Source organism: Syngnathus floridae, chromosome 5 (assembly GCF_059516105.1).
Source record: "Syngnathus floridae isolate MCC-2025c chromosome 5, RoL_Sflo_1.0, whole genome shotgun sequence".
Lineage (NCBI taxonomy): Eukaryota > Metazoa > Chordata > Actinopteri > Syngnathiformes > Syngnathidae > Syngnathus > Syngnathus floridae.
This window is the reverse complement of record NC_142417.1, coordinates 1,781,941-1,805,832: the sequence shown is the minus strand read 5'-3', so window position 1 is coordinate 1,805,832 and position 23,892 is coordinate 1,781,941. Positions and strand designations below refer to the sequence as shown.

General features: G+C 42.3%; 1 protein-coding gene across 1 annotated transcript in view; it reads right to left on the bottom strand.

Moving 5' to 3' along the window:
- Window positions 1–6,156: 6,156 nt before the first annotated feature.
- The window catches only part of arb2a (ARB2 cotranscriptional regulator A), a 91,478-nt gene continuing 73,742 nt past the window's right edge, over window positions 6,157–23,892 (bottom strand). The window contains exon 11 of the mRNA XM_088376773.1: window positions 6,157–8,087. Within this exon, the coding sequence (XP_088232899.1) occupies window positions 7,927–8,087 (161 nt within the window). The 3' untranslated portion in view covers window positions 6,157–7,926. The remainder of the gene's footprint in view (window positions 8,088–23,892) is intronic.

Below are 23,892 nucleotides of genomic sequence, written 5' to 3'. Positions count from 1 at the left end.
AATTTTTTTTTCTTCCTCTCGGTGGTGTCAGCGGCTAAAGACGTTCCACTTGCAAAAATCACAATTCTTATTATTAATTAAAAAAATATATATATACACACGATCATTAGTCAAAGATTGTGTTTTGAGGCAGACAAAGTTTCATGATTATACTTCCTTTTAAGTCAGAGCCCCCCCCCCCACCTCCGGTTTTACTGTGGTCCAGCAGGTTGCCTTGTAGCTGAACCACCTGCACCCCCCGCCCCCAAAAGACCCAACCCTCAACTCTCCCGGAAGCATCTTTTACGCTTTCATTATTTATCTTCTTTTTCATAACAAACATGTTTTCTCATTGGTATTGCATACCTCGTGGTATTTTTGTTTTTCCTCCTTAACCAGCCTTCAATGTGACACTTGCGTAAAATGCCCTCCAGGCAAAGGGCGGACTTTGGGTTCAATTAAGGCGGAATAATACATGTGAGATGACCACAGTTGCAGACTAAAGAACAGGGGAGAAAAAAGGACGTCTTTTGTTTTAATGCTGCTCTTTGTGTGCTTCTATGCCATCAATGTCATACTGAAGCTTATTAAAGTATTTAATACCAATCGTCTCTAATTCAATCCATTTTGACATTCCTTTCTTACCCTCCTCTTAATCGAATTTGCCACATTTAAGCTGGCTGCCGCCTGGATTTGGGAGCTCATAAAGCAGCCATTTGGGCTCTATATATCCTCGCGGAGTGACAGGAAATACTGAGTTTTGTCGTCATTCCTTAAGTAGAAAACAAGATATTGCTCAGCCACAGTGGGATTTGAACGCATTAAAATATCTCACTGCTTTGCTGTGATAAAAAAAAAAAAAAAAGGTAGAGGAGGATTGGTGTTGAAGTAACTTGCTGTCTGTCAGTGTGCTTAGCGTCGCACTGATATGGACGCTGGCTGCACAGCCTCATCTCTTGGGCTTTTAATTAACAAGCTGTCTCAAAGCTTCAGCACAGCTCCATCAAACAGCACCCCCACGCCCAAACCGAACAAATGCAGCACCCCACGAGCACACCGCGTGTTTTGGATTTTGGAGTTAAAAAAAAAAAAAAGTTCAACAAATAAAGCAGAATGATATTTTGGATGCGAGTCCAAATCATGCTGCTTTCTTTTGTGCGTAAAATGCGCACATACGTTCTCGCGCGTAATTGGATCATTTAATGTCACTTTAAGTCATGCAAGTGAATGGAGCCAGTGCATATTGCTTCCATCTGCTATTTAAACCAATAACAATACAAGTTTACCTTTAATGTGCGTAATCATGAGGTGCAGTTATTATTTGAGAACATTTTCAATTTACAACATCATTTAGACGACAGCAAATGGACTGAACCGCGTTGCTCGTTCACAAGAGGAAAGGGGAAAAAAAGCTTGCCTCTCTCTCTCTCTTTCTCTCTGTCCGTGTCCGCACTTGGTCATGTCGCGTCCCACGCGGGGGAAATGTGACAAGCAAGGCGAGGTCAACAAGGAGGGGAGGGGATGGGAGGGTGGTGGTGGGGGGCGCTGTCCATGGTGCTGCGGCCACCAGCCACCGCTGTCCTCGTCACATTCGACAGGACAAGTTGGAAATCGATACAGTGGAGTTGGGCCCGAACAGGGCAGCGCCTTCACACACTACTTAACACACTTACACATCCGCGACTCCTTCAAGCACACGCATGTGTGTGTGTGTGTGTGTGTGTGTGTGTCATATTTTGAAATGGATTCAGATATGCTTTAAGAGCAATTTGATTCCCCGGATAGCTTTTCTCTCACAAAACAATCACAATGGTGAGCTTCTTTTTATTATCACAAGCTGCTTTTTATTTGAGCGATTTCTGAAATGTAGTTTTGAACTATTGTTAGGCCAGCATAATTGATTTAATTATTTTATTTGAGAACAAAAGAATATACACAGTAGTTGCCTGAATTGAAACTTCTTGCGGTTTGCTGAATATGATTTTTATGAATACAGGAGCAAAAAAATAAAATAAAAATCACTCGGACAATTATTTTAGTAGGCTAACGAAATGCAGAGAGTGCCTTTTGTTGTACTATCATTATGTTTTCAACTTGGAGTATTTCTTATCATGTTTTTTTTTTCCAAAGAAAAATCCCCATGATAAATGAAATGCAATCCCCTTCTCAATTTTTAAATTATTTTGTATATATTTTCTTTGAACAAAATATGCTGGTACACTTGCACTAGCTCTATCAAATGTTCTATTCTTGAAAACGTATAAGTCTCACTTTTGACTAACTGCATGTGAAAGAGATCATTTAATTGAAATATTATTGCAGAGAACTTCTTTGTGTCTCTATTAAAAAAAAGTCTGTATAAAAAACCAAAATATGGAAACATCTCCCCATTATAATGCATTACAGTTTTTTTTTAAACTAATAATACTAACAAAATACTCCCCCGCGATAGGCTATTATGCGTGGTTACAATTCTTACCAATTGTTTTACTAGCCTGCTGAGAAAAAAAATGCAGAGGCATTCAACTTTGCATTCATTTACGGAGCAAGAGCAAGGAAATAAGTTGATTAAACATTCTGCCAATCTGTCACCGCCTGACAGCTTTTGCTGCGGGGATAAACAGCAATAAAGTAGAGTTGGCTGGACCACCATCACCACAAGCACACACACAGAACCCCCCCTGCCACCCCACCAGACTCTCCTCTTCCTCCCCTTTCATCTTCTCTGCTGACTCAGGTGACAAACACAATGAGGGACATTAGAATGGCTGATAGAGGAAGGGATGGGCGCAAAGTCTAAGCCGCCGTCAGGAGGGCGGGGGAGCGGGGTGACACTGTGGGGTGAGGCAGCCAGTGCAGGGCTGCAGGCCCTTTAATAACACACGTATATTAACTCGCTTAACCACGGAGATTCCGAGAAAGCATGCAAGGGAGAAAGCGTGAAATGTGCATCCAAAACGCGCACACGCACATCTGCCCTGCCCACAGCCCCACCCACAATGCCCGCAGCAGCCACACACACACGCGCGCGCGCGCACACATCTGTCAATCGACTGAATGGCATTAAGTTCATTTTGAGTCTCATCTGCGGCTGGGTGCAAAGGGGTTGCGCGTTCCCCTCTCTCTCCCTCCCTCGCTGCTTCAATAACAAGTTCTTCTTGGGAGCCCACGCAGCCCACGCACGGCGTGTTTATCCTCGGAGGGATGCGCGCACACATGATGAAACCCACCTATAATGTGGTGATTTCATATTGCCTTGAACTCTCTTTCCTTCCTTTCTTTTATTTTTTTTTTTACTCGAAAGTGTGCAGAGTGCTTCGGTAATCAATAAAATAAAGTTAGGCCGTGTATTTAATTGTAAAATCAATGCCTACTATTTTTGTTTGGATTAAAATTCAAGTGCTATTTAACATATTTAACTGTTAAATCATATTTTATTTGCAGATGTGATATAACCAGCAACATTCTGATGTGATTTTCTAGTGGAATGGATCGAGCAAACTTGAATTTTATTTTTGTGTGCAGATAACCTATAAATCAATACGCCATCACGACCATGAAGAAAATATATTGATTTTATATTGTTGACTGGGATTAAATGACAAATTATTTCGTTGGTTTGAGAACAAATAAAACATGCTTTAGGATACATCAACCAATGGTGGCAAGATCTTAATTCGTGTTTTTGTCACATTAGTTGTATTGATAATGATAATGACAAAAGTTATGTTAAGTTATTATTGAACTAAAAAAATATTGCAAATCTGTTATGTTATATTAAATATAGATGTAGTATATTTCATAATCTCTGCAATAGTATTATAATGAAACTATGTATATAGGGAAGGATCTCATTGACTGAAAATATAACAAATTGTGTACATTCGTTAAATTGTGTTTTTGGGCTTTTAAAATGTAAATTACCCCTGAAGATGTTTGAAGATGGTTTGGTTTAAATATTAAACAAAGCATACATTTTTGTGTGATTATTTTTACAGGCCAGAAAAAACAACATTGTCTCGTGTATATGCTTTAATTTATAATTTATTGCGTTCCACTAAATGAGGGTGGCTGAAGCAGCCACAATCATGTAGCCCTTTGGGTTTTTTAATTTGGGTTTATATAATTGAATTGTACTTAAATCAACGCATGGAATGGTTTTAGTTGAAAATGATGTTGTCAAAAATATGAAAACATAAAGACTGTGAATAAAAGTGTAATGATAAAATGTTGCATAGTAACGTGCACATATATTTCTAGTCAGGCATTAAAAAAAATAAGCATCATAAATCTGCATGCACGCCATAGCCAATGTCTTCCAAATCACAAACAGATCAATTAGAGGTGGACAACGACAGTCTAAATCTTAAAAAGTCAGATTTCAAATGCATTTCTTCATTTTGCTGCATGCGCGCGGGTGAGCTGAGGCCGACCGACCGGCCGGCCGGCAGAGAATCAGAGGAGGTGTAATTGAGGGGGCGGTGAGGGGAGAGCGCCTGAAAGCTGCTATTAAAGCCAAATGGACTCAACAACAGCGTTACAAACGACACTGCCCACAGCTGGCCCAAATGCACGCGCTCGCTCGCTCGCGCACGCGCACAAACGTCGCTTCAAAGTCCTGCACGGCACTATCTTAGGTCCTTTACACTTAAGGGAAAATTCATCATGGTTATTAGTCTATGGACCAAAACCTGTAACCAAACGTTTCCTTCCTTCTAAAAATGGACTTTATACAAATAAAAGGTGCAGCCAAAAGCCACTTGGAGCCACACCTGCCAGTTTTCTTTTCCTTATCAAGCTGATTGTGGCAGTGGTGATTCCCTATTAGACCCTAACCCTATATAGAAGGGCTGTTTCGTGTTTCCATTGGATTAAATAGCTTCTTGTGCCGGTCAATGAATATGTAATGAGTTGCAAGGAAACCCACCATGCATTTTACATTTGGAAATAGACATAAGATAAATATATACATAGGATGGCTCTTGCATGAGGCGCAAAATGCAAAATTTGGAGGAAAAGAAATTCAAGGCTGCAGTCTGAGTTCAGTACTAATGCTGATGACGTATTTCCAGATTTGAATTGCCTTGGAAATATTGCTGCTGCTGCTGATGGGCAGTGGATTGAATTGATAGCGGATGAGTGGGCCAGGGAGGAGGTGGGAGAAGAAAGAGCGTTCCTGCACGGCTGCTTGTTCAAGATATTTTTCCCTTCGTAGGGCCGATAAAACATTGATTGTTGCAGTTAGTTGACCCGTAAAATTTGGGGGTTACTTTCCTCCTCGGAGCTGAGCATATCATTATGCAAATAGTGACGTGACAGTGATCCCCACCAGTGTGTGTGTGTGTGTGTGTGTGTCAGAGGGGTGACATTCCAACTGCCTGGCTCCTTTGGCGGGAGTTCATCTCGAGAGGGGCTGGTGAGCACATCACACACACGCACACACACACACTTGCACAGAGGGCCAGTGCAGGCAAGCGTGACAACAACTCTCTCAACGGGATGAAACAATTGAAATATCAAACAAGTAGAAAAGTTTTCCATGTCAAGGAGTCCTCCACGGGTTCACATTGTGAATTAAACACAGACGTAGGGGGTGGAAAAAAAAAAAGAGAGATGATGCACTTAAAGGAGTCACATGAGGATTAAATGAGGCGTCGTTTCAATGCAAGGATTAAGACCTGACAAGTTGACGTGGTAATAAATCGAGCCAAACTGCGCGTTTTTTTTTTTTTTACTTGTCATATGTGGTGAGAATAAAGTGTGTGTGTAAGGAGGGGTGAGGACTTTCACTTGTTGTACTGTAATTAATAGAAATTGAAAGGCCTAATATGCGAGACAACAAATAATTCTGCCTGGCAGACAAAATGAGTGTCAATAGGACATTATTTTAAAAGCAAGTTTTAAATAAATGTCATTTTCTCACCGGCTACATCTATTTTCTCACATACAAATGAAAGAATCAAACTTTCCTAGTGTTATAATTTGTTGGAGTTAGGGAAACTGCGTTTAAAAAAGAATCACAGCAGCGAATAAGGTCATCATACCCGCTTTTCTATAATAGCACAAATACATTTATGGATGAAAAAGAAAATCAACTTTAAACAAGTAAAAAAAACAAATTAAAAATGTTCAATGGATTTACTATGGCAAGATAAATTCATAACCAAAATGCATAACTTAATTTGCATTTGAAAGTTGTTTTTAATTGTTATTTTCAATAACTGAACCAGTGTATAGTACAAATGCAAACCTTTAAAGAACATTTCAACTGTTAAGAAAAGAAATTAAAATAAAAAACTGACCACACAGCCCTTTCATGAAATCTAAACATGAATGCAGGTATTTTATTAAACGAATACAAAGAAGAATCGAGTATGAAAAATAACGTCTTGAGGAGAAATTGGCAAAATAAATCCCCTTTTATTTCTTTGCAGGCGGTGCTTTGGATTTTCGGCAGCTCTTTCATCTCCGGTTCGATCTTCCTTTGGCTTGTTATTAAGAAGCACTGAGCCTTGTTTGTTCCCTCAAGGCAACAATATACAATTATGGAGAGAAGGAAAAATGAGCAGATTTTCCCCCTCAAAAACAGAAAGACGAGCAACGTTATCTGGAAACCAAAATCATCAAATCAAATAATAAGCAAATCATTTTTTTTTTGTGCTGAAACCAGGAGAGTTGGCAATCAAATTAAAAGGAAATTAGGCCTTGAAACCATCAGGCACAGTTGTCTCATTACAGCACAAAGATAATCCTCAAAAGCATTAAGCCGCACACACATTTACACACACGCACAGAATGGGCGTGGGGGAGAAATAGGATTTCACAGCTAAAAGTTAAACAATAGTCACCATGTGAAGTGAAGAGGGAATAAGGGTAAAGTACATATTTAAGAAAGTGTCTGAGGTATCATGAGATTTAGCATTAGCTTTGAGATTTGGCGAATGTCGCCGCCCATTAGAAGCGTCTTCCGTTAAGCCTTGAGTGGTTTATGAAACTTAAAAAAATGTTATCATGTTTATGTCACATACTCAAGATTAGGTACGACTGAACAGCCGCTTGTCACATCTAAGAACACAAGAAAAGGACTTTAATGGAGGGGAAAAAAATAGATGTTATATATTCCTCTAACATCATTCAGGCTTAGAATAATATTGAGATCTTGGATTTTCCGACATGTGTCATCTATTGAGTGTTGAGAGCTGATTTACGGCTTCTGTTCAAATGCGATATCCCTTAAATCCATTTGATGCTCGACTTTAAGTGATTTTAAATGTGCTCGGTGAGTTGCATTTGAGGTAATCAGCGCAGATTGGATTGGTTTTGGTTCTATCTTTGCATCTTTCGAAACATACAAAAAGTTTTTGCCCTCTTCTCAAATGTACCCACTTCAATGGTCATTTACATTTGTTCGATGAGCTTGAAATGTGGAAACTATGAAAAGAGAGCAAATAGTTTTTCACAACACTGTCTGAAGCCAAGAAAATTTTGTACAAGCAAACAGAATGTCTCAAAGTTAAACTTGGGAAATGAGTTTAAAAAGTTGTGTGTGGAGGTGTTCCACAAATAAATCATAAAAACAACACAACAATGTTACCATTGTTGTGTTGTTTTTATGATATTGACATACAATAACCACGAGCAAAATGAAAAACAAAGCAAGAAAATAAAAATTCTAACAACTCGACTGCAGGACGGTTGATGTGTGGCGTGCCACAGGGCACTGTACCCATCCCGTGTCCATTTTGGCTATAAAACCCTCGGGAAGCACAAATATTGCTTTGACATTTAGAAAGCAAAACAAAACGTTATTGTGATGTCCAAAACACTGAATCGAACTCTTGTCTCTTACAAAAACACCAACAACAAACAAGCTTGTGTGTCAAGCTGGAAGGGAAACAAGGAGCGACACAAGGCGGTCACACAAAACTAGAAAAACATTGCGCCAATTTACAAATCTTGGTGTTTACTTTTGAGTGCGCTGCTACGCGTGGTAACAGTATTGGAGATCTCCTCTGCCTTCTCGTCCTGTTTCGTCTCCACGACCTTGCCGAAGTACCTGAAGATGGAATCAAAACTCATCCAGGAGGTCAACTCGTGCCGTTCCGTGCCTACACAAATGACACACAAAAATGCATACACAAACTTTTAAACTCAAAATTTATGTACAATGTTAATGATGACATCATTAAAACTCACCTTTGTGTCAGGAAACTACAACGCAACATAATTGGTTCCCTGATCCACACCAAAACTGGAAGGCTTTGCACTAGCTGAGTAGAAATAAATCTGATATCAAAAGAATGATGAAAGCAAAAAAAAAAAAAAAAAGCTCAGACTTTAAGACTCTCTATCTACTCCCTCGGCGGACTTCTCAGGCCCGACTCATGAGAGTCAGTGCAGCCTCTGACCCGCTGGGCCAATGGGACAGACTTCATGTTATCCAAGCAGATAGTTGATAATCAACACCATTGCTCGGTCTTCTTTCCATTTCAGACCTTCCAAACAAAACCGCCGTTCTGCACAAAGGATGCACTAAGCGAAACCAGTGGAGCGGCGGGACTTCCTTCTAAAGAGTCGATTGAGGTAAAAGCGGGAACTATATCGGGTGGGCTTGTCGTCTACTCGTGCTGGGTTTCCCCATGCTCTCTTCCAGGTTAGCCGGTTCCCAAGTTGGGGTCACGCTGCATTTTGAAATCTGGTACACGCACCTCAGGTTCTTATGTTTCGTCTAAGCTAGCGATTGAGGCGACAGAGAACCTCGGTTTGGCGGTGCCATGAGGAAATCTTGCAATGGCTACCCATCAAGTTGAAGATGTTTTGTGACTAACAAATAACATAAGTGTTGCTGTGTTTTGAACACAAATGGTGGAGCAAACCATGAAGATAGACAATATAAGTATGTTTGATCAACGCACTGTAATATCAAGTATAAATAGATTTAAACATTAAAATAAAAAGTGAAAAAGTAATAAATGCCTTCCATTTTCATTTTGTATTTGATTTGTTTAGTAAATGTTTGAGTGCTTTATTTTTTTCGATTTCGTTCAACACACGTGATGCTTACTTTTTGCCAATTTTGGCTCACAAATTTGATCAAATGTTTTTTTTTTGGTATTCTTAGCTACTATATTGACACACAAACATAGAATAACCTTCAGGCTAGAAACTGAAGCTGCTTTGCGACTACCTGCAACTGAACTTGAGAAGAGTTCTTTTCTTTCTTTTTTTTCCCAACCTCCCAGTGGGAGATTAAATTTTTCAGAGAGCAGATATTTAGACTTTTGTGTTTACAGACAGAGGAATGAGTGAACACATCCCTGGAAGTAATGCGTTTTGTGTTTAGAATCTTTTTTTTTTTTTTTTTATCTGCATACTTAAGACTTCTTTTTTGTCGCTACCTGTATTTGTTTGCCACGATAAGAATATTAAAATAGGCTCCCCTAATTTTCTACGGAGGATTAAAAAAGGATAAGCTTGGTATCTAAAATCAGTTCACGCAGTGAGCAGAAAAATGTGGAAAACTGCAACCTTGCTTTCTTGCTTTCTCCTTCCTCGGGCGCGTAGAGGAGATTGGCTATAAAAAGATAGACTAGAAGGCCGCGGGGATACAATTAGGCGCCACCTTAAAGGCTCTCTCACCGTCGACGGGCCTCTGATGACCACTGCGCCGACCCCATGTTTATTAGATTGACCTCTGCCTGGATGCATTAACAGACACGAGTGTGTGTTTGTGTGTGTACAAGTGCCGAGAGCTCGGGCGTAAACTTTTTTTTTTTTTTTTTTTTTACGGTGTTGTGTGGGAGAGTTTGAGAAGGAGGCTCTTTGTGGATCGAAGTCAGCACCTTGGGTCAAGTCTAGCCGTCTGACAATCAGACATTCTCGACGAGAGTGGGGCTCGCTTGAACACGCGCCTCCGGAAAAGTCCGACACAACCTTCTCACACCGCTTATCTATCATTTATATCCAATTTGAGGCAAAATGTTCCTCTCGCACTACTTGCGTTTTGTCCGTTTTACTCCCCTGACACAAGCGATCAATGCGCCAACGTTTATCCTGAACTGGCGGTGAACTCCCAACAAACACCGCCAAGCTTTCCATCGCTATACTGTCGGTTGGGGGTCACCAGGGGGGCGTCCCGACCCCAATGAGCCCATGCCCCACCCCGAATTGAGGGCTGACACACTAAATAGGCCTTTAACAGCGTAAGCGCAGCCTTCAATTAATTGGCCGAGTGTGTCACACCTAATGGATGTTGTGATGGGATGGCTGATTTACAGGTGGAACCCCAACGGCCAGACACTAAAGACTGAAAGGGTGGTAGCGGCGGTGGCGGCGAGGTGGGCGGTGAGGGATTACCTCATCCACGGCACAAATCAAATTAATATCTTTAAAAGATGTGGGGATCAATGAGGTGTCATTCAGTTATACGCTGTGAGTGGAAAGTGACCCCATAAACAAGACAGGAGTACATTTTAGCCACGGAATGAAAATGTTTATCAAGAGATAAGTGGATGTATTTATGAGCAATTCAACTAAAACGTTGCAAAGGCAAATCTGTCATTGAAATATTTTGGGGGAGTTTGCATTGATGTTATGGGAAATAAAAACTGCTTGTGTATTTTAAGTCCATGTCTTATTTTATATATATATGTGTGTGTGTATTCTTTCTCTGCTTTTCCAAAAATTGTAACATTTTATGTAATGTTTGTATGTCAATAAAACCAATAAAACGAAAACTTTGTACATAGCATTTTTAGTGAACTATTTCTGTGAACTATTTTATATATATATATTAGTGTTTTTTCTCTCCTTTTTCAAAAATTGGAACATTTTATGTAATGTTTGCATGTTCAATAAAACCAATAAACCTAAAACTTTGTACGTAGCATTTTTAGTGAACTATTTCTGCCCTGCAATTGGCTGTTGACGTGTGTGTGTGCATGTGTGTGTGTAAACTGTATCACTTTTGTTACAGCCACACCGCGTATCTGATCCCTGATATTTAGCCTCGTCCTCTGTCACAGCCACTGAAGACCTCTCAGGGTAATTGACTGACTGTTTGATCCCCTGTGTCTACACCGCTATACAGCCATTTGCCACTTGCAAGCATTTCCACATGCACGGCGCACACACACTCGCACACACACACACCTTCCCTCCTCTCCCTACAAACGCAGTTGTTATCGTTTGTGTGCAGTGGGGAAAGGGAACAAGAGAGGAGGAGAGCGGTTAAAAAGGAAACACAGAAAGTCCTCCATAGCTATGGGCAACGCTTTCTTCCCCGGCGCGCCAAATGCCGCACGCTGTTACAAATGGTAATCTGCTCTGATTGTCACCAATTTCAAAACAAACGCTAGGTGACTGAAAAGCCAAAGTGACGCCCCGAGTGATACTCCGACAGAAAGCCTGAATCAAAGCGTGCCGACTATAATTAGGTTCCATCTGGGCGACATTATTTAAAGTTGTAACAGTTAATTGCTTGTATACAAATGGCCCATTTTATTTGAATCAAACTTGTTTTTTTTTTTTTCCCCTCGGTGCTTCGTAATTACACTGATGCAAAGAGGGGCTGTATCTACGGAAAACATTTATTGAGAGGACTTACTTTAGGACATGGGGAATGTAAAGTGATGATGTTTTTTTCACAAGGTGAATTACAATTCTTGAAACAATTTGATGAAAGTCAAAATAGTCGCTGGATGATTAAATAACAGTAGAAACGAGAAAAAATGGCAGAGCAAAAAAGGGCAGATGATATTAAAAGACGCAGAAGCGAACATTTTCTCATTTCCTTTCGGATCCAAATGGCGCACAAACAAAGCATTTTCTTATCGATTTCCTAACGACGGTAACCTAAGCTTTTGTTTTATCTCGATGTGGGGCCGGGCAGCGCATTTGGGATGTAACCGAAGCCGGGCCGCTGTTTGTGCAAACTATCTGTTGCACGGATCGCTATCTATATCCTGCTTGTCAGACGCTCGGATTTCCGCCGCTGACGCTCTCTGATATTAAACGTTCTCTCGTATGTGCGGTGCGTGTTTTTCGTCTTGCAGAAAGGTCAAGAATGTCGTTTGGCCCGTGTGAGGCCCGTGTGTTGCCGCTGAAGATGAGGTCAAAGGGAGCCTGGGCAGGTGACAGTTGCTCAGTCGCACTGTCACAGAAACGCACTCCCCCCCTCCTTGTCTTCACTCCAAAAGCTAATTAAATCCAAATCTATGCCCCTCCCCCTCCCTCTCTCCCTCCCGCGACACAATTTCCACTCAGGGTGAAGACATCCGCAACTGACGGGCTCTTAATCAGGATTTGTTTACGCCATACCCTGCATCTAATTTTTAATAAAAATCAACACACCGCTAAGGTTGAATACAATGAAAGACAAAAAAACAAAACAAATAGACATCTATCAAAACAGAACTTGCTGTTGCACGACGGCTCCTTCCTCTGGAATGCAAATGTTTTTTAATGCTAGTCAGTTAAGTGGGATCTGCGTTTCCCCTTTGTAGCGCTTTTAATTACTTGTCTTATTATTGTTGTTGAACAAAAACAAGGCAGAACTCATTAAACGCCTGGAGATGAGGAACCTGAAACGCTCGCTACGGGGGCCGGCGTGGCAACTCGCTTGGAATTCAAAAACAGTTGCTAGAAAGCACAATGTCACAGAAATCATAAGCGGGTTTAGATTCCATTTTCAGGAGAAATAAATAGAAATGCATCCAAGTTGAAACAAAAAAGTTGCAGGAAAAATTGTCCTTGTAGGTAAAAAGCATCAAAGTAATTCACTAAAAAGTGCTGTAGTGTAATTTCTTCATCAATCTCGTCACTAAGTCTTTGCTCCTTCACACCTCCTACCAAAGTGTTTTTTTTTTTTTTTTTTTATATTGATGTGAATAAGTGGCCTTGGATTTGATAAAGGACCCTCGCTTTTATAGACTCAAAGCAAAGTAGCTACAAGATAACCGCAACCCAAGGACAGAGCGAGCTATTGGATAGCAGTGTCAAACTCTGGCCGCCTTCGTCTCTTGGGTGGAACACAAAAGGTTGTGCACGTTTTGGCCTTAGTAGCATGGCTCGCTGTTAATTGCTTTATTCTTCTCCACGCCGATGGGATCACACACTTGAAACTAAAAGCAAGAAGTGCTATTAGTAAAATTGAATGGCTCGCACTTAAGTGACATATTATATTTCAGAATAAAGTGATGTGCTAGGCGGCACGATGAATAGTTAGCATATTGAGGTTCAAATTTCGGTTCTGACCTTGGTGTTTGGAGTTTTGTGTACAATTCTGTGACATCCAACTTGAAAAGTAAATGGTGATTTCAAATAATCATCAATTAATATAAATCCATAAATGAGAAAGAAGACAAAATACTCGCTGATTTGCATTCAACACGGCCAAATACAATCACAAAAGTACGGCAAACGTATGCAGGAAGTTGGATTGTTTACAACACAAAAATAATACAATTTGGAATGTGCACTGAGCAGATAAGAGACAAAAGTGTGACAACTTCTCCAAACAGGATTTACGTGTGTGTGTGACGTCATGTCACCCAACAGGTATTCATGTCCGTTTTATGACGGGGAAGTGCAACACTTTCAAAACAGGAAGCTGGTGTATGTGGCACACCAAAAATAATACAATATTAATACGTGCCAATCTATACACAAATATGAATTTTCAGAAAGTACAGTCTAGGAGTTTGAGAGCCCAAAAATGACAATCCAAAAATCCAACCGTCCTCCAGTGGCTTCTGAATAAATAAAAATAGTTCATTCAATGCATCTGCTCGCTCGCCTCGCAACGTTTTTTTTTTTTTGGGCCTATTGAGCCACCATGCATCTCAAAAAAGCAGCAAAGGAGGCCCCGGGGAAAAAAAAAAAGGCTCTTAGCAAACACATACATGTACATATATGATCCACGCATGTGCACATTCAAACATATAACATCGAAAGGCACCACTTCACAATACCACGCTCACACAAGCGCACAACCTCAACACCACTTCAACACAATGAGGTCCCAAACACACAGACACGCATGCGGTTTTGGACTCTCCTTGGCACCTTTAGGACAAAAGGCGGGCGAAGAGGAACACACGCACTTTCACACAAATATGCACCATTTGAGACGTGCACACATCATTGAGTGACAAAAGAGGCGGTGGAGGAGGAGGGGAGGTGGGTGGGGGAGCTACGAGAGGGCCCCCCTGCACCTGTAAGAACGACAGGCTGCTCAGTGAATAGACAGACAGCCTTGAGAGGGAGAACCCCCACCCTGGTGCACGCACACAGCCGCCATGGTGATCACACACACCTTGCATAGAGCCCGCTTTCAAGAGCCAGGTTGGGAAGTTCAATACACCAATGATTGTCCAATGCAAGGTAATATTTCATACCTGAAGGTATTAACGTCAAGGAACATGCAGTCAGATTTGAAAAGATTTTTTTTTTCCATGCTGATATACCTTTTTTTTTTTTTTACACAAGATATAAAAGTGTGGCAAGGAGAAGATAGTCATAGCAATGACATCACTTGCGTCACACTAAACTTTTGAACGTGAAGAAAAAACTACCAAAGATCCATTTCCATGTATCCCCTGATTAACGAGGAGGGGGGTGGCGCAAAATACCAAAAGTGACAATCAAACGTCGTCATGATTTTCACACACTGCACATTTAACACGAGAATAGACGAGGAGAGCACCACGTGAGCCTCGAGTGGCTTTTTGTCTCAAACGGGCACCCGCTATTCACATTTCCAACTACTCGTCACACGACCTTGCGATCCCGCCCGATCACCATTTACATGTGTTTACGTACGGCGGGAACGAAGGCCGAGAGTCGGGGCGGTGAGCCAGAGAGAGGACAGCAGATGAAGTAGGGAGAAGAAGAGCGAGGTCAGGTGGGGGGGGGAGGAACGGGGGCAGGGCTGGAGATAGCAGGGAGTGGGTGTTGAGGGCGGGACAGGTCTGAAATAGATCACTTAAGGGAACAAAGTGTAATTAATGGGTCGCCGTAGATAAGAGTGCTCTGGCCCTATCGGGGGAATGTGCTAATGGAGTTGACACACACTCAACAAGATCAGTGGATGACTCCGATTTAGTGTACGTGTGTGTGAATGTGGTTTGTGTGCTTTAAGGACACACACAAGATGACGGCGAAGGTGATATAACGCAAACATAAACAGGAGTCAAACTCACGTAGATGTGCAGCGCCGAATCAAAACATGAGTGATGTTATTAGTGTTGGAGCGCCTTTGGTGGCGGGGATGTTTATGGAATGATGGAGTGGGAGGAAGTCGGAGGCTGGAGAGCGGGTGCGACCCCAAGCCTTCCAAATGGACACAAAGCTCCCCTCCAACTTCCTGTCTGCGTGTGTCCTTGCATCAGGGGAACCCGGCTGGAGCCAAGGGGCCTGCCTACGATACGTTTCTGCGTGTGTGTGTGTGTGTGGTGGGTCGAGAGATTGGAGCCCGGCCCGGGAGGTTGAGGGAAGCTTTGCTGGCGCCCACGTGCCTTGGAACAGTGAGATGGCCTGTGATGGACAAGGCAAGACAAGGAGGATTTCCCTTGTTTGTCTGAGAGAAGGAGTAGTTTTGTCTGACACACACACACATGCGCTCACACACGTAGGCACGTCGAGGGAGAAGTCCGCCTCCCATGTTGTGTGGTGTGAGGAGAGAGGTCAGAAATCGGAGCGGTTTTTTTTGTATGTGTGGGGAAGTTTTGTGTTTGTGTGTGCTCGAGGTCTGGAAAAGAAAGGGAAAATGTCACCTAAGAAGAATTGATGGCCTTGTGCTTCTAAGGGTTAAAACGCTAGCCCTAGTTTGAAACACTAGTTTGAAAAACGAACCCTAGTTTGAAACCCTAGTGTGAAACCTTAATCCTAGTATGAAACCCTAATCCTAGTTTTAAACCTTACCTTGAAACCCTAACTCTAGTTTGAAACCCTAACCCGGGTTTGAAACCTTGACCTTAGTTTTAAATCCTAGTTTTAAACCTTAGTTTGAAACCCTAGTTTAAAACCCTGACCCTAGTTTTAACATTACGGCTGTCATTTCGAGGAGTTTGCAAAAGTACTGCAACAATCTTAAAACACAAGGGCGCGACCTCTACATTCGAGCCGAGTTGTACCGCGCTTTCGTTGCATCTTAAATCTCACGTTGTGCTCTCGCGTATGTCACGATAAGTACTCGGTGTGTGATGTAAGCATCAGGGGGTTAAACGGACTCATCTCCAAAACTGTCAGGACGAAGGGAGAACAGCCTCAAAGACTCAGTGACGGACAGACGACCGCTCCCAGCATATCTCCACTTTGTCCTTGGACTGTCTGCCTAGCGCTGGAGGAGGCGAGCGCGATGGGAGCCAGCCAACGTGGAACAAGAGAGCGGGAAGTTGCGGACGAGGGAAAGGAGCGGCAGAGAGAAAAGAGGCGCCCCTTCAATGACATCCAAAGAGATAACTCTCTCTCTCTCCAGAGCCTCTTTTCTCTCGCTATCACTTTCCCAGGCAGTGCTCCTTCCACATAAGGCCTCGAGGGTGACTGTTTTAACTTAGCGTACGTGTGTCTCTATGAATGAATGACAGAGGTGTGTGTGTGTGTGTGGATATGGCGCGTGTGAAGGTGAAAAAGGCAAAGGATGCGTGAATCTCCGATGAAACGATTCAAATGAGCAAGTTATGGATGTGCCTACTCCGACTTTCTTCCCTGGACTTTTAAACAAATCAAGCCCAGGCTCTAATTGAATTGAATTAATATGGCCGCTTAGGTTTAAAATGGCTGATTGAGTGACACAGTAAACTCCAGTTTCGGATCAATTCTTGTTTTGTTTTTTTTTTCTTTGCACCTTCTACCTTCTTCCTCAGCTATCTGCAATCGCAACTTGCGGGCCTCATACTGTAGTATTTGTGCACGTACCAAATTCCCACTGTGTCTCCTGGGGCGGGAACTGCGTTTTTCTCGGCTTTGCTCTTTTATTTTTTTTTTCTTGTACGTCGACGCGCCGGCAAAGCCGCCTCTCGCTGCACGCGGCAGGAGAGCGCGCTGCATCTCCAACCGTCTCACGAGGGAATCCACAGTATGATGTTACAATCCACTCACATTCACAGGATGCTCCCTCCAACTTTCTCTCTTTTTTTCTACATACTCGAGCAAGCATGCCTTTATATTTTCTTCCCTCTTGATGTTACCCCATTCTTTCATACATACTTTCTTAATCAGATTATCACACTCCTCCCCCGTGACACTTTTCACCTCATGTGCTCTGTCTCACTTTTTCCTCTGATATTCGATGGCAACACGCAACATTCCTCAACCTACGTACTCGTTTGCTTTTCCAGTTCTATATCATGTCAAAATGACCACTAAACAAAAGCCAAATTGAAAAAAAAAAAAAAAAAAGTTTTCAAATCTTTAAATGGTCTCGTCCCAGCGTACGTGATCGTTTTAAAGCACCCTACGCACACAGTCGAGTTGAATCGAGAACCCGATGCCATTGAGATCAGGAGCAGTCGCAAAGCCAAGAAAGACATGACAACTCCATAAAAGCAGACCCTGGAACACAATCCCACAACGCAGGTACAGAACACGGAGACATACACTGGCATGCGGCCAGGAGAGACGATTGGTAACGTGTGTTTGTTTGGGTGGAATCTGAACCCGTCCGTCTGTGCCCTCCAGCTCCATCCAAACAGGTGTTCCCGACACATCGACATTTCCACACATAAAGCAAGAACAACTGGATACATGAGCTGGCCTCGGCAGCACTGTCAGACTCACAGGTGCTGTCACGCACTGTCGGATAAAAGTGACCCTCACGTTGAGGGCCACACACCTGTGCTACGGGAGAACCCCCACCCTGCATGTGGAAGGCTCTCTTGAAAACACTGTGACAAAGGAGGTGGGCGTTTCATTGCCACTTGCTAAAATGGCTAATGATAACATCCACCGGGTTGAGATGGACAGGATTGTGGGATAATGTCGGGCTTTGGCCGTGCGTCCTGCCCTCGACCTGTGAATGCTGGCGCACCCTGCCCTGCAGCTGGCTAAATAAAGAACCCCGGGGTGGGCCGGACAGGGCGGCAGGAGAAACAGACACAGAGTCGGCATTACCCAGTTAATCTCATTAGGGAGGCAGCCCTGCCAAGCTACCGGGGGTCAGCCAGAGTACCACGTCACTCAATGCACCTTTGGCACTCCGGGTAACCCCCCGGGCAGGTTTGGGCTCAGACTTACAGTGAAGGGTGTGAGGTGGAAAGTAAAGGTTGGTGTCGGGCAGGAACGGGAACGGAGCGAGCCATGAGCGGTTAAAAATCTCAATCTCATTAATGTAAATCCTGATACAGGGGAAATGCATTAGGGAGCGTGAGAGTAAAGTGAGGCCGAGGTTTAAAATAATTATTTTGGCCAGGTCTTCAGTCATTAGCCACTGACTCATGGAAAATAGATCTGAAAATCAATTCTTCGTATTCCACATTTATGAATTATTGGATGGTAGATGGACTTGGTGAGTACCATGAGGGTTGCTTGAGTGACACCTTGCTACAGGTTTCTCTCCTGGTCACCTTGTTGCTGTGTGGGGAATTTGTATTAGACATCATCGAGATTACACGGAGTGTTTAAACTGTCCGTACAATCCTCCGTAGCTTATCAAAACAGACTGAGGTCAAGTCTAGCTAAAGGTCTCCAGCGTAGCTTGAAAAGTTGGCCTTGAGATGTTTAATAAGATGCAGGGCCGACTTAACGACATCAGGGAGGAAAAACATTGTTGGAAATATTTTGACTTTTGTCATTCCAAAGTTTAAGCCGTGACAAAAGACTTGATCCGATTCTCAGAGATCTGCGCGGGCGGAAATTATGCTCAACGCATCAAAGAAAAAAGAAACAAATCAATTCTGGGAACGCACCATATGGCTCTGTTTTGTTATTGTACGCTCAAACTGATAACATATTCAGACTTAAGATGACCTGGTAAACACTGAAAGTTAAGTTAGACTTTGTCAAAGTGTCTGAAGGCTCATTACGCAGCGGGTGGCAGAGTCTTCGTATTTAAAAGCTGATCAAGCAAACTTTACACTTGCCTCAATTTGAATGCTTCACCGTTGAAGAGGGGGAGTGCACTTTTTTCCTCTCAGCGGGGATGAGACAAAGTCGAGGAAGAGAGAGGGAATGTGTTGATAATGCTGCATTGACAGAGGATTAATTTGCGACGAAGAAGCCCGACTAAATACCTGACGGGGATTTTTTTTTTTATGTTTTTCAATGAATATACATTAGTCAAGCTGCACTGTCCCGACTAGTTTAGTAGCTCACAGATGTCAGGATGACAAATCTAGTTGACACAGTCACAGTTGGGTTTGCTCTCCAGGTAGTGAACAGATAGGACGTCCATCACAAAATAACAACACGCGGAAAGACATTCACTCCGATAATAAATCCCTCTTTTACACTCGCTGATATTTTACAGCGACAGGATTATTGTCTTTGTGCTGCAAGCAAGCAGCGTTTGCTAAGGTGGCGGCGTTCCAGGCTGGGGATGTGAAAATAGGCAGAAAATCTAACTGTTCCATATCAAGGAATTTTTCTTTTTTTTTACTGTTGCTAATGCGACTTAAATACCGTATTCCACAGTTGAGTGGGCTGGCACCTGCTACGAGCAACAGCTAGCTCCGTATAGTTCTGTAGCTAATTTTCTGATTCAATTAGCATGCCTCAGAGCTTTCCGGGCTAATCATAAACTTCTTCACAGTTCTCTGATTAATCGCTGCCCATCTACGAGTCAATGAACATGCGAGTTTGAGCGACAAATGTGTGACTGTGTTCTAAAATCTCGACATCACTGTCGTCGACAAGACACCTACTTTCATTTGGGCGCTGAAGCTCTGATGAACTCATGAAACAGCTGAATAATTTCATAAATAGTGGCAATATCAAAATCAGATAGGTTAGACAAAGACAAATAAAAAAAACAACAGTAGTAAAGTGTATTCACAAAACAGAAATAACATATACCGTTGTCAAAATCAATTGCTTGATCAAAACTAGCTTTCGTATAAATCTACCACGACTAATGCTGCACAAAGTTGTGATTCTCCTCATGATTCTACACATCGGTGCTGGCTCCCAACAACGGTGGCTGGACAAGGGCTGTGATATCATCGTGATTTGGCCACAATTTGCATGGTTATAATAGCTTATCGACTGGTTCGGGGCGGCTGCGCTGTAATGACTGGCCAAGCACCTCACACTGTTTATTTCAAGCTCGTGTAGATCCTTGGCCCGACCCCAAGCTCGTCAATACTTAATCTTGATCTCGCTATCTGCCTGTCCGAAAAACTCTGCACTGCCTTTGGACAATCACACCAAAAAACAATATTTTCCCAAAATTAATCTTAATGATATTTATCATGCTCGATTATGAAAAAAATATCAATCCCGATTATTTTGGTAGTAATTGAAATCACGATTAATCAAATGATTATTTTTCGGTAAAAAACAAGGAAATGTTTAACTGTAAAAAATATGAAGACAAATATCCTTTAGGACCAAACAAAAATTATAATTAGTTAAAAAAGGTGTTCATGTATGAATTAAAGTATGTTTTCCTTGTATAAACAAACAAAATGCATTGTACGTTTATGCATAGTAATATTACTTTTTTTTTCACAATTAGTCAAATTTTGTAATCATGCGGGTAATAATCGTAATTGAATTTTGATTAATTGCACACCCCTATGATGAGATGTGTCTGCTCTTGCTAATTTTGCCTTCAAGTGGCTCACATCTGGCAATGCTCAAAAATTCAAATAAAAGTACAAACTCATGAACGTCGGACCCCGATTCTTAAAACAGAAGCTAAAAACACAAATCTCTCCAAGTAATTCCAATAATCTCAGAAGAAAATGCCGTAATTATGTCGCGCACAAAGGCCGAAAAAGCATCAGCGGGCCATTGCTGTGACAGATCAATTCCAAAACATCTCTGTTTTCGCTCTTATGAAGCCATTTGCCGAATACAAAGAGCAAGGGGCTGGATGGAGAAGAAAAGGATAAATGAAAAGGGGTGTTGCAAACAGGCAGCCAGTGCTCCTCGCCTGAGAGGTCACAATGAAGGCAGTGCGGCAATGCCCACTGTGGCCACTCAGCTGGAACTAAACGTGGACGCCGAGACGCCAACTATTGAGCCCCGTCCAAAAAACCTGCTGGGCTTTCTCTCGCTCCCCTTTCTGCTCCCGATTCAACAATAAATGAGAGCCCACCCCACCTGTACCCAAACTTTTCAGTCAATCACTCAGTCAGAGAGTTTAACATTTTCATTATGGCCAGAACAAGGACGGCAGGGCGGGGGGAAAGGAGATCAAAGTGAAGGACAGTGGGGTGAACCAAATGTTATACTCCGCCACCTTTGTTATTAGTGTGCGTTTATGTTGGACCACCATCTCTGTACACAGACACACACACACCATCTGTGAACACCAACACATGACAGAGCAAATAGGATTACGGTATGGAGGATGGAGGATGATCCAAACACCATCATATCATTTCTTGGAGGCGATGGGTGGGAAGGGAGCGGGGCAGGAAGAAGGGCGGGCAGGTGTAGGCTAATTGAGAGGTTTACTAGGAAACAGGGCGGGGGCAGATAGAGGCTTAGTTGGTGAAAAGTTCAAACCTAGAAAGCAATGATCTAATTTTGTCAACCGGGCTTTGTTTCTACGTAAAGAAAAGATACCGAAAATAGGCCAGATGTGAAAAGGACCACAAATAAAATTGAGGACAAATGAAATGCATCAAAGTTTGAGGGCGGAAACTCTTATTTATTTCTTCCAAACTGATATTAAATTTGCCATAATGTGATTTTTTTTTTTAAATTAAGGATCCCATAGGAAATAGTAAAAATAGTGTATATTTTTCTTGTCAGGTTCTCCTTCTTATTTCAACGTTTTTGTCCGCCAATGGCCGAGGTTTGAACTTCAGTTTTATGAGATGCTTTCTTTCTCCAAAAAATATTGGTTGATTCCCAAATTGCATGACCTCGATGAAACGAATGAAGAGCTTCCACTCTACTGTATAATACAAACAAAATCAATTCCACCCGTGATATGTCAATATTGAAGCTGTAATACGAAATAAATAAGGATGCGTGTTTGTGCCGAGAGACTGATGAGATTTTCCGCTGGCAATTTTCATGCGTTCTAGACCAGGGACGGACGTAAACCTTTGGCCAGGGTTAAGAAAACACGTCCAATGTCAAGTGTGATTAAACCTCCTGCTTAAATCCTCGTCATTCGGAAGCAACATGTTTACATCACTTTATTATCATGTGATTTGTCAACTAATATCGAATGTATTAAAAGAGATTATGGTAGTATTAGAGGATTAGAGGTCTTTTGAGGAACCAGGAACGACACACATGGCTCCTATATCCATCAAGATCAATCACAACAACCGTATATGCCGTGTACCAAAAGGATTACGGTGAGGTTTGCCAAAATTCTATTCCATCGATTAGGGGGAAGGGGCGGACTGGAAAACATCGAATTCCAAGCATGTAATGTCAGAAGCCTCAAAGACGGTGAAATCTCTTCGTTGGGTAGGGCAGGTCAGGAGCAGGACCGAGTCGGAAAATCTAACGTGAACCTATCTAAGGCGATCTGCAGGAGCCGGCCTGACATGTGACTGACTGCGACACCTCGAGTTCAAAGTTCAAAACAGATTTCAGCAAATCTAAGCATGCACGGCATGAGCTTATATTCAGCGAGGGGAGGGAGCACGGCACGGCCTCCGACCTTTACCCGTTAAGACCCTTGAAGTTTTTTACCCTGACCTAGACTTGACTCGTTCATCTGGGATGTTAGCTATACTAATTGCAGCCTGATAGGTGCCTGGTGCCAAACACAATTCATTTCCCTTCAGTTCTCCGAGACGCTGCTCCAACAACCGGTGCCAAGCTCACTTAGCATTTGTAAGACAAAGCGCAAGCCACACGCTTTTACCTTGCTTCTTTCCTGGCAATTTTGTCTCTTTTATTTGAGGTTTTATTTTGGGTTTTCTTCTTGCTTGGAGAGCAGTGTCGCTAAAGGAAATCCTTCATAGTAACCTCGCCTGAACTTGGCTTGTAAACAAAGAACAATATGCTTAGTAGGTGAATCAAATTGGATACATACACTTGACCTCTTTTAAAAACAAAAAGTAATTATTCACTCTATTCACAAGTCAACTTTTACTACGGAGGGCCAACTCGCATCTTCTGCCACTCGGTCCAAACTTCTGTTGACCAACGTGTGAGCGCGCCCGTATCAGGGAGGACGTATCTGTAAGTGCGTCTACATGTGGAGGGCCTGTCGCTGAGCATACCCATGCACATGCAGATATGTGCGCACATGCCGTTTGTGTGGGAGTACACGTTGACATGTGAGCCCTGCCATCGGCGACATACTGGCTGAACAACATGAAGGAGGAGGGGAAGAAGGGGGCTGAGCTGCAAGATAACCAGATAGCACACTTTGTAACCACGGCAAAACAAAAAATAAAACGAGCCCTGTGTATGTGTATTTTATATATATATATTTTATTATTTTATTTTATTTTATTATTATTTTTTTTAATTTACTTATTTTATTTTATTAAATTGTTTTGGTGACCTTATTTAGAGACTGTAATGGCAACATTTGAGTGAGAGAAAACACGATGTTAGCGCAATAACATGAGTCATTTGTTGCAAACTACCCATTTCGAGGCAAATTGCTCAAGACTCAGTGGACTATTTCCAGTGAAGTCAGCTGATAGAGGTCACAGGTCACCACGGGCCGTCTAAAGCTGGTGACAGGTCGATGATGGTCAGAGGGATGCCGGTGGATAAACACACGGGGAGAAGGCAGAGACAAGTGTCGAGGATTAGGAGCCGTAGATTTCG